The following is a 12,328-nucleotide window of genomic DNA, read 5'->3' as shown; positions in this document are numbered from 1 at the left end:
TGCCTCCTTCCCAGCTGATGTATTGTAGTATTCCAGGTGAAGCGTCTGCCTCCTTCCCAGCTGATGTATTGTAGTATTCCAGGTGAAGCGTCTGCCGCCTTCCCAGCTGATGTATTGTAGTATTCCAGGTGAAGCATCTCCCCCCTTCCCAGCTGATGTATTGTAGTATTCCAGGTGAAGCGTCTACCTCCTTCCCAGCTGATGTATTGTAGTATTCCAGGTGAAGCGTCTGCCTCCTTCCCAGCTGATGTATTGTAGTATTCCAGGTGAAGCGTCTACCTCCTTCCCAGCTGATGTATTGTAGTATTCCAGGTGAAGCGTCTGCCTCCTTCCCAGCTGATGTATTGTAGTATTCCAGGTGAAGCGTCTACCTCCTTCCCAGCTGATGTATTGTAGTATTCCAGGTGAAGCGTCTGCCTCCTTCCCAGCTGATGTATTGTAGTATTCCAGGTGAAGCGTCTGCCTCCTTCCCAGCTGATGTATTGTAGTATTCCAGGTGAAGCGTCTGCCGCCTTCCCAGCTGATGTATTGTAGTATTCCAGGTGAAGCATCTCCCCCCTTCCCAGCTGATGTATTGTAGTATTCCAGGTGAAGCGTCTACCTCCTTCCCAGCTGATGTATTGTAGTATTCCAGGTGAAGCGTCTGCCTCCTTCCCAGCTGATGTATTGTAGTATTCCAGGTGAAGCGTCTACCTCCTTCCCAGCTGATGTATTGTAGTATTCCAGGTGAAGCGTCTGCCTCCTTCCCAGCTGATGTATTGTAGTATTCCAGGTGAAGCATCTCCCCCCTTCCCAGCTGATGTATTGTAGTATTCCAGGTGAAGCGTCTACCTCCTTCCCAGCTGATGTATTGTAGTATTCCAGGTGAAGCGTCTGCCTCCTTCCCAGCTGATGTATTGTAGTATTCCAGGTGAAGCGTCTGCCTCCTTCCCAGCAGATGTATTGTAGTATTCCAGGTGAAGCGTCTGCCTCCTTCCCAGCTGATGTACCGGTATTGTAGTATTCCAGGTGAAGCGTCTGCCTCCTTCCCAGCTGATGTATTGTAGTCTCCAGGTGAAGCGTCTACTTCCTTCCCAGCTGATGTATTGTAGTATTCCTTGGTGATTGCAGGAAGCAGCAGAGACACATGACAGTGGAGGGTCCATGACAGCTGAACAGCTCTTCAACACTATCTATGTGAATCCTACAAGTACGGACCATGTGAGCCTGGACGAGGCTGCTCTGCAACAGACAGATGTTGTGCCAGGTACAGGACTACTGCTGCCCCTAATGTAGATTCTCCATCAATGTTACATAGTGTTCTATTAAGGTAGCAGGTACAATAATAGCAAAAACTCTCTGTTGTTAGATTGCATGTTCAAAATGGAAGGTATTACACTTGTTCTTGTTTGATACAGTTACACAACAAACAACACACTAATTCTTCTTTGAGTGGCATTATGTCTCCCCCAGAATGGAGGGAGACATATTGTTATTGGCACGGTTCCCGTCGGCGTCGGCATCGGCGTCGCGTTCCCACCGTTTCCGGACCATAACTCAGAAACCATTTAATATTTTTTCGCGAAACTTTGTATGCACATTAACCCAGCACTGAAGTGGTGCCTTTTGCTATTTAGAGATTTTTGACATTTTTATTTTTTCTCGTTTCCATGGAGATAAGTTGAACATAGGCTCTGAATGGGGGTAAGCTTTGTTTCCTGACCATAACTCAGAAACCGTTTAATATTTTTTCGCGAAACTTTGTATACACATTAACCCAGCACTGAAGTGGTGCCATTTGCTATTTAGAGATTTTTGACATTTTTATTTTTTTTCGTTACCATGGAGAAAAGTTGAACATAGGCTCTGAATGGGGGTAAGCTTTGTTTCCTGACCATAACTCAGAAACCGTTTAATTTTTTTTCGCGAAACTTTGTATACACATTAACCCAGCACTGAAGTGGTGCCTTTTGCTATTTAGAGATTTTTGACATTTTTATTTTTTCTCGTTTCCATGGAGATAACATGAACATAGACTCTGAATGGGGGTAAGCTTTGTTTCCTGACCATAACTCAGAAACCGTTTAATATTTTTTCGCGAAACTATGTATACACATTAACCTAGCACTGAAGTGGTGCCTTTTGCTATTTAGAGATTTTTGACATTTTTATTTTTTCTCGTTTCCATGGAGATAACTTGAACATAGACTCTGAATGGGGGTAAGCTTGGTTTCCGGACCATAACTCAAAAACCGTTTAATATTTTTTCGCGAAACTTTGTATACACATTAACCCAGCACTGAAGTGGTGCCTTTTGCTATTTAGAGATTTTTGACATTTTTATTTTTTCTCGTTTCCATGGAGATAAGTTGAACATAGGCTCTGAATGGGGGTAAGCTTTGTTTCCTGACCATAACTCAGAAACCGTTTAATATTTTTTCGCAAAACTTTGTATACACATTAACCCAGCACTGAAGTGGTGCCCATTAGTTGTTTGAAATTTCTAGAAGTTTTATTTTTGTCTCTGTTATTTAGTAATGGAGGGTGGGAATGAAGAGATGGGGTTTAACGTGAAGTAAACGAATGAATGGGGGTTAGGGGAGTGGGGGGAGACATACGTTTTTACGAGTAAAAACACTTTCTAGTTAGAAGTTGTTGTGATGCACAAGGACAAGATCTTTTGGATAAACTTCTTTATTACAATTGAGGCTATTCAATGTAGATTCTAACACCTTGGCAAGCAAGTTCCAAACAACCTTAGATTCTAACAACTTGATACGTCTCACTTTACAAATACATATATTTCTAGTACCGTTCATCACACAGTCATCGCTATTAAAGTACAGTGCAATTTGAAACAATAGTTCAGCTTATTTTGTACTTACCTTTTAATCCAAATGTAAATGGTAATGGTGCATGATCATGCCTTGCTATTTCGAATGTCAGGATAACTTTTAAGTTACAACAAGATGCGGTCCGACTGTATATACATGGGGTCTTCCCACTTACCCAGGTTGTTTGGTTCTAAGTTTTTGGCTCCCCCTGAAATGGTATCCATTTGGTGAATAATATAAATAGGTTAAGATGATGTTTTAAACGCCAGCTGCATATCATTGATGACAATAAACTGCTAATGTAAACAATTACATACTCTGAGGGCCTAGGTTTGATCCCCCCACATGCACAGTCCCTTAAACCAGGCTTCTCTTTATATATGAATGCATTTCAGAGGCAAGAATAGAACTCAGTTCACCCTTTGGGATGTTCATATATTTTCATATTTCATTGCAGGTTTACAAACAGTTCCTGTTCAAGAAATACTGCAGCCAGTGATTCCTGTAGTGGATACTGGTGCATCAGGAGCTGCCATGCCCTCAGAGGGCAGTGGGTGTGTCCAGCATGTTATTCTCAACCAGTCAGCTATACCCACCCTCTCAGATGCAGCCACAGACTTCCTTCTTCCCAGCAGTCTCAGCAACTCCACACACACAGGCACACTTCCTGTCAGCAACCGCTTGCAAGGGGAAGTAACCCAGCCCCAGAACATTGTCCCAGCCCCCACAACAGATGCAGTGCAGCTCCAGATTCAGACAGCTTCAGGCAGCACTGTTCCAGTCAGTCAGATCTTTGTGCCAGTGGTTTCTAACACGGACAAGGGTCCAGTCATAGAGCTTGTGCCACTTCAGAACAGCATTTCAGTGAACGATGAAAGCCGCACATGAAATGCCACATAAACCCTATGCTTCAAGATTTTTACCTTTTTGTGGAATTTATGTGTTTGATAATTTTCATGTTGTTTTGTCTTCACACCCCAGGACAATGTGTGCATATTTCTATGTGTCAGCTTGTTGCAGACGGCTGCCTGCTTTGTGCACTGTGTTTAATACCTACTATCTACTACACATTCACAACTTGCCAAATCTTAAGTTCAAATTGAGCCATTCACCATAAACTGCCTTTGTCTTCAGGATGCATGGTTCCATGTGTCACAATACTGATGGCAGATAGAAGGTATGTGAATACATCTAAATGAAAACTTGCCTGAAAAGTAAATGTTCTGGAATAATCTACTTACACATTTCATTTGCAATATTATCTTTATTCATTAGCAGCCTGTTTTTTGGGTGTAAGTGTCCATTACATACCCTAACCACCAGAACCAACACCCATCAACTTCCCCACCCAACATCACCAGACACATTACAGTCAGATTTTCACTTAAATATGGCAACTTTCTGTGCGAAAATCTAAGGACACCTCCATAAGGAGTCACTTCAGGGGAGCTTTCTAATCCGCCAATCAGCCTCGAGGCTTCTAAATTCTCAGTATGAGTAAGCAAAATATTCAGACATGCATGTGTGATTTCTGTATCTGGAAAACAAATATAATCAGGGTCTTCCAACTGCCAAAAAATGAAATGGCGCCAATATATTGTGGTAGATATGTTATACACCCTGTCCAAATTGAGCTGGTAAAGGAAGGAAGTCGAATCATTTTGGAAAGCTGACATCTGATTGGCTCAAGAAACCGATGCATCATCCATTTAGATCGGGCAGGCAAAGTTTGCTCAGGGTTCATCTGATGCAATCTTTGAAGGTGTCCTCAGATCTTAATGCAGAGAGGTATTGTATTAGAGTGAAGGATCTGATTTTAGTGAGATTGTAACACTACCACCCCTCAACATCACCCCTTCATCACCATCAGTGAGTGATGGCCCTCCAAGTCAAGCTGTACACACAGGCTGTGTCTTTCCCAACTGTTCCTTCTGTCCATTCATAGACATAACAGTTGTCATCCATTTCTTTTTTTTCTAGTAACTAACTAACCAAGGACCTTGCTCCACTAGGACATATTATAAATGTGGCCTCCTTTTGGGTGTTTTGAAATAATGTGATGTCTCATAGCAAATTCAAATTCTATAATTAGCTTTACCAGGATATGAACTGATTGAAGTTTGGTTCGCCAACATTAAAAATGAGGTTACCTTGGGGGTGGTCTCATCTTCAATGTATTATAAGTGCTTTTACCCGTACATTTTTCTGTAACGTACTCAGAAGTTATTGTACAGATAATATCAAGATATATTTACCTTTTTCAGAAATAATTAGCTTTGAATTTAGGTCACTTGAATTGGGTTTCCTTGTCTATTGAAAATTAAACTTGAGCCATACACTCATTATTTGATACATATTTTGACTCTACTTTTACATAATGCTTCTGTCTCATACATGAAATACACTAGTGGCAACAACTACAACCAGACTACATCGAAGGGCTGCAGCAGCCTACAACAATGGCACTGGGCTACCTTAATTTCAGCAGGCTACTATGAGCTGTTGTTTACAAGAGTATCACTAAAGACAGAAAGAGAGCTAATGCTAATATATGTATTACACACATGTTCACTGTGTGGAAAGAGGCATGGGTTGTTTTACTGTGTTGTTATGATTTTTTATTATTGAAATGTTTGTTGATTTGTGTAACTATCATGGATAAAGAGATATGTCTTGTTGTGTTTGATAAATGTGCTCCTGTATTTTCTCTTTTCATGAGACCACTAATAAGCACTTGGTTGTGAATATAGCTAATGTGGTGGCTCACTTAAATATTGATATTACTCCAAGCAATAGCTTCCTTGGGGCTGTGGGGAGCATGTGTAAGCATATTTCACTGTCTCTGTCATTTCACCAAAATGCCACAAGGAAAGGGTCCCCATCCAAAAAATACTAATCATCTGTCCATGAGATATTAACCCATGCCCCAATCTTTCAGTTATAAAGAATAAAACAATATTGTTGGGACAACTACAAACATATCCTCACAGTGGATAAGAAAGTCTGAGAAAACTGATATCAGTTCATTTTAAGAGACCTCATTTTTTAACTTATCCTGCATTCCTCCTTAATGCATTTAGTGCTTGCTTTTGATGGCAATGACGCTGTGATTGGTTCTGCAGAAGAGAGAAAAAAAGGGTTGTTCCATTCCATCAACAGGGCCCCCCATTCACCAGCTGCCATGTCATCCCGGAAGTGGTGACGTCCCGGGACTTTCATAGGACTGATAACAACTGCTGCTAAATTGGTCCCACTTTTTTTTGCTGTTTTTGCTGTCTCCCGTGATCTACAACTTGCCTTCAACCTAGTCCCTTCCCCCTGTGAACAGGTGTTTGGTTTGACATCATTTATATGCAATAGTATTTATTATTAGCACATGAAGGCAACAGTTGTCACAGTATTTCACATGTGACATCTTTTTCGTTCTGTATTTCATTGTCGGCTAGATATTAGCTTTGTGTGTATATACCTTTAGCCGTCTATTGGCATTTATAATGTAAAACATGTATCATAGTACGCTATATATCCATTATTTTGAATTTTAATCTTTGTTCTCTATAATTGGGTATCATACTTCTTGCAACTTTGCCATAAATTGGTTTAATTTATACAAGTTGCTGGCACTCTCAACTGTTTTCTTGCCTGTTACAGTGTAATACTATTCCTGGTTTACAACGTATATCCATTATTTATATAACAATCAAGTTTGTTTTGTTTTCAATAATTGGATGATCGATTCATTAACAACTTCAACTTAAATTGGTTTTCAATTTATACTTGCTCGTTGTACCATTTGCTATGGTAAAAAAAGTTGAAGTTCCTCACCTACGATGCTTAAATTCTACTCAACCTTGTACCTCAGGGCTAATGTGTAATATTTTTTCACCACTTCCCCTCAAGTTAGAACGGGTATCCGCAGGTATTGTCCAAGCGCCAGGCTCAGCTATCTCTCCGGTCACTTGAAGAAAATGTTGGTCTCTCAGGAGTCTACCTGCTGACCTCCCCTGTCATTACCACCCAGCCCACCACTGACACGGGCTGGGCGATGTCCACACCCACATGGACCTCCGACATCCTACAGACACTTCAAGCTACCCAAGCGCAGAGCACTATTGTAGCTTCTACATTGGCGTCTATGGCTCAAGTGCAGAGCACTATTGTAGATTCTACATTGGCATCTATGGCTCACGCGCAGAGCACTATTGTAGCTTCTACATTGGCGTCTGTGGCTCAAGCGCAGAGCACTATTGTAGCTTCTACATTGGCGTCTATGGCTCAAGCGCAGAGCACTATTGTAGCTTCTACACTGGCGTCTGTGGCTCAAGCGCAGAGCACTATTGTAGCTTCTACATTGGCCTCTGTGGCTCAAGCGCAGAGCACTATTGTAGCTTCTACATTGGCGTCTTGGCTCAAGCGCAGAGCACTATTGTAGCTTCTACATTGGCGTCTTGGCTCAAGCGCAGAGCACTATTGTAGCTTCTACATTGGCGTCTTGGCTCAAGCGCAGAGCACTATTGTAGCTCCTACATTGGCGTCTATGGCTCAAGCGCAGAGCACTATTGTAGCTTCTACATTGGCGTCTATGGCTCAAGCACAGAGCACTATTGTAGCTTCTACACTGGCGTCTATGGCTCAAGCGCAGAGCACTATTGTAGCTTCTACACTGGCGTCTATGGCTCAAGTGCAGAGCACTATTGTAGCTTCTACATTGGCATCTATGGCTCAAGCTCAGAGCACTATTGTAGCTTCTACATTGGCGTCTGTGGCTCAAGTGCAGAGCACTATTGTAGCTTCTACATTGGCGTCTGTGGCTCAAGTGCAGAGCACTATTGTAGCTTCTACATAGGCATCTTGGCTCAAGCGCAGAGCACTATTGTAGCTTCTACATTGGTGTCTTGGCTCAAGCGCAGAGCACTAATGTAGCTTCTACATTGGCGTCTTGGCTCAAGCGCAGAGCACTATTGTAGCTTCTACATTGGCGTCTATGGCTCAAGCGCAGAGCACTATTGTAGCTTCTACATTGGCGTCTTGGCTCAAGCGCAGAGCACTATTGTAGCTTCTACACTGGCGCCTATGGCTCAAGTGCAGAGCACTATTGTAGCTTCTACATTGGCGTCTATGGCTCAAGCGCAGAGCACTATTGTAGCTTCTACATTGGCGTCTATGGCTCAAGTGCAGAGCACTATTGTAGCTTCTACACTTGCGTCTATGGCTCAAGTGCAGAGCACTATTGTAGCTTCTACATTGGCGTCTATGGCTCAAGTGCAGAGCACTATTGTAGCTTCTACACTTGCGTCTATGGCTCAAGCGCAGAGCACTATTGTAGCTTCTACATTGGCGTCTATGGCTCAAGTGCAGAGCACTATTGTAGCTTCTACATTGGCGTCTATGGCTCAAGCGCAGAGCACTATTGTAGCTTCTACATTGGCGTCTATGGCTCAAGCGCAGAGCACTATTGTAGCTTCTACACTGGCGTCTATGGCTCAAGTGCAGAGCACTATTGTAGCTTCTACATTGGCGTCTATGGCTTAAGTGCAGAGCACTATTGTAGCTTCTACATTCGTGTCTATGGCTCAAGCGCAGCAAACAACGTTGGTTATGACCTTCAGCAGCGCCTGTCTACACTTCTACAAGACGTGCACCTTCCACTCTCCATCATATGACAGGGTCGTCTAAGCCAAGTCTATCCAGATATCGGACACCCGACTGGCTTTCATACAATGGAGGTTCGACATTTCCTCATGCCTTGGCAGCACCTAGCCTCATGGTGAGGGCTCTGTGAAATTTCCCACCACCTGCTCCCTATCTAATCAGTAAACATTCAATGTTCAAATATCTCATTCTACACAGAACTCGGAAATGCCACTTCTCTGTCTAATATACATATATGTGTGGAGATTGAACCTCATTTCCGGCAAAATGCTGGACCCAAGGTTACTGCAAAGGTTGATTTAAATTTCATGTGCCAAGAACTCGCTGACTGTAAACATACCTGACTATACCAGAATTAGGTCAACTGAGCTGACGCTAGCCATGCAGTGTATTTGTACAGATTGGTCTGCAGGCCTAATTGTCAGACGCCTGTCACTGTACTTCAGTGGGACTAATCACTACGTTCAGTAGGCCTCCAATGCCAACAGAGTAGTAATGAGGCACCACTTTCATTGCTACCTCGATATAAGAATGGGAGCGCTTATATGATGCTCAGGGGATAGAAACAATCAACTTACTTCATACGGTACAATCTTTCAGACACAAGAATTATATATATATTCAGCCTTATCTGTGAGATACAGAGTTGATTTTATAATTCTTCCCACAACAATTACGTCGACCTCTGATGACAACATGCAGAGGTACGAGCACCTCCCTTCATCGTCACCTCAATATAACAATGAGAGCGCTTATACAACGTCCATGGGTTGGAAATGATCACCTTACTTTGAAAGGTGAGATCTTTCAGACCAACGATTTATATATACAACTTGATCTACTGGATACAGCTCCAAATTTATTATTCTTCCCCATGACATTTATGTCGTGCCTCAGCGATTGGTTAGGGAGCGCATTTGGTTCGCTGAAGAACATATTTTTCCATGTAACATCAAGGCAGAACATGATCAGAAACAGTCCTAAAGTTGACTTTTCAACTTTACAGTCTTTAAGACAGAATAATCTAAATCTGCTACCCGTTCTTCAGCAGCCCAATACATTTCACCAATGGCAAGAGCTCCTGGGACTGCTCACATCAGCCTAGTACCTGACAAACAGTTGGAGGTGCTCATACTGGTGAAAACACATTGTGCCTTAGAAAAACCCAACTAACCATTTCCACTGACAACATCACAGTGGTCTGATATCTGCAGAATCAGGGGACAATTCACTCACACTCTGTTCCAAAAGTACTTTCAGGTTCTTCAACCTGGTGGATCAAGAGGGACTGTGGCCTCACCCCACACCAGGCAGGTTGCATCTGCGCATCTGATTCATTTACAAAGAGCCCTTGGCAAGAAAGGCTATTCGGCAAGAGCGGCTGAGGCCATTGCTATGGCATATAGACCTTTGACTCCAGGCCTTTATGATGATAAGTGGCGATCATTTGAGACCTATTGTACAGAAAAGGCTCAAGATCCCACTATAGCCATTTCTCAGACATCCACAAACGAAGTCAGCCACAATATTATTTTCTTATGGTTGCGAGCTGTCATCCTTCAGGCTTAAGAGATTGCTGATCTCGAGACGCCAAGAGCTAGTTACCCCCATGAGATTCGGGCGGTTGCTTCGACGAAGGCTTTTTACAGTAATTTTTCAAATAGAGCCATCATGGAAGGATGTTTTTCGAGGTCGAGGTCTTCGCTAGCCACTACCTGAGGGACGTGGTTTTCGAAGACGTCAAGGGATTTTGCAGTTTCAGGACCGCTGGTTGTAGCCCAGCAGGTGACCAACCTGTGATGCCATAAATGCAATTAATCATGTTCAGAGCCAGCCTTAACCGACTCACGTAGTTTCATTAGTCGCTTGTTAAAGGGTGTTTTCTCTGCTTTTACGCACTCATGGTTTGGTGAACCAGTGTTTAGACCCTAGCACATGCTATTGTCTCTTACTGTTTGTTTACCCGGACATACTCATACTCTTGCTACCGTTCCGTGGACAGGATTGGTTCATCAGTTACTGATCTGCAGAGAAGAATTGCATCATACTCCTAGTTGTGAGAGTGGTTTTTTAAGTACCACCACCTCCATACCGTTGGATACAGATGCATTAAGGAGTAGAAAAGTTTAAAAAATTAATTTTATATATTTGTATACTTATCCTGCATTACTTCGTCTAAGAGCCCACTTGTCACAGACCTGCCTCCCCACTATAACCTCAGACAATTTATGTGTGACCAACAGTAATATGAAGGTTCCCTGACGCCACCATTTCCAGGAGGACATGGCAGCTGGTGATTGGGGGTCCTGCTGATGGAATGGAACAACCTTTTCAGCAGGACCAATCACAGCTTTATTTCTATCAAAAGCAAGCACTTAATGCCTTATTAATATTTAATTTTAATATTAACAAACCACAAAGTAATACATAATCAATGTATTTTTTTGCTCAGAGCATGATTTGAAGCAATGAAAATAGGGGCCTATAGCGTAACAATGAAGCTAAGATGTGAGTAAAAATACAAGTCAGAATCTAGTTGGTACAAAAGTTACTGGAACTGGTACCATGAAGGGGTTATGGTGATCACAGAATTTCAGTCATTGTGAGCATATATGGCAATACATGGAAAACATGACAGAATACATGATGCATCATGTCTGGCGAAAACATCTTCTCAGAAACCACTGAAACTTCCACATGTTTGTTCCCACCAATGATGACACAACAATTATTAGGAGGTTTGAATCCCATTATATTTTGGCTGCTATGGCAAAATGCTATTCAAAATGTAATAAAAGTTGGTACATATGTAGTTAGTAGTAGGACTCAGTAGTGGGGGTCATTTTTGTCATATTTTAATTTTTGAACTTCACTTTACCTTTGCACTTTGGAACATGCTCTTATATTCTTTCAGAATGCATCTTCTTAAACCACTTGACCAGTAAAGTTGAATTTGTTTATTAGGTTTGAAAGAGACTTTCATTGTGTTGACTATGGTAGTTTTTTTAAAAACTCTTAATAGGCAATGCTCAGCCATTTCTCCACAAAATGAAATAGTACATTCAGTCTTGCAGATTTGGAAACTTTGTGGAAATTTAGATACTTGTTTCATATTTGTGAAGATCCGGGGTAGAATAGCTCTCCAGCAACCCATGCTTGCCGTAGAAGGCGACTATGCTTGTCGTAAGAGGCGACTAACGGGATCGGGTGGTCAGGCTCGCTGACTTGGTTGATGCATGTCATCAATCTCAATTGCGTGGATCGATGCTCATGATATCAATCACTGGATTGTCTGGTCCAGACTCGATTAATAACAGACCGCCGTCATATAGCTGGAATATTGCTGAGGTCGTCGTTTAACAACAAAACAACCAACCAACCATATTTGTTAATACTTTTGGCTTTGGTATATGCAGAAAATGTTTAAATAGCAAGGGTTGTATGTTAACATTTTGAATTGTTGACTACATCTGCAGGTGAACTACAGTGCTGTTGTACTATTTGTTAGGTGTAGATTGGCTTTTGAGAGACCAAAATCATGTAATTGTCACATCGTGAATGTCAATTGTAATTCCCTTCCGTTGTTGATTGACTTGTGTGGAATAGTTGTGTCATGGTACTAATTCTTTCCATTCTTTTATGTTCTGTTTTCATCATCTAATATTTCTATGATGCACTGTTAAGTCTGTGTATAGATAAGCATCTGTTATCTCTACTGGGTAATTAACAAACCGATATGAAGAAGGAACAACTAGAGGAAAATTTTGTTAGTTTAAGAAGACAATACTCACAAATTGCTAATTTGACTGCACATGCTCGCCATCCTGATGTGACTACCATAACAGCAGATTGATGACAAGTAA

General features: G+C 41.9%; 1 protein-coding gene across 2 annotated transcripts in view; it reads left to right on the top strand.

Moving 5' to 3' along the window:
- The window catches only part of LOC124118525 (metal regulatory transcription factor 1-like), a 50,665-nt gene extending 42,831 nt beyond the window's left edge, over positions 1 to 7,834 (top strand). For both annotated transcript variants that reach the window (XM_048384207.1, XM_046480676.2), the window contains 2 exons: positions 1,111 to 1,246; positions 3,271 to 7,834. In XM_048384207.1, the coding sequence (XP_048240164.1) occupies positions 1,111 to 1,246; positions 3,271 to 3,701 (567 nt within the window). In that variant the 3' untranslated portion in view covers positions 3,702 to 7,834. The remainder of the gene's footprint in view (positions 1 to 1,110; positions 1,247 to 3,270) is intronic.
- The last annotated feature ends 4,494 nt before the right edge of the window (positions 7,835 to 12,328 follow it).

The sequence above is a fragment of the Haliotis rufescens genome, unplaced genomic scaffold (assembly GCF_023055435.1).
Source record: "Haliotis rufescens isolate VD_foot unplaced genomic scaffold, xgHalRufe1.0.p SCAF_5, whole genome shotgun sequence".
In the NCBI taxonomy this organism is placed as follows: domain Eukaryota; kingdom Metazoa; phylum Mollusca; class Gastropoda; order Lepetellida; family Haliotidae; genus Haliotis; species Haliotis rufescens.
This window is presented reverse-complemented; position numbering and strand designations above follow the sequence as displayed.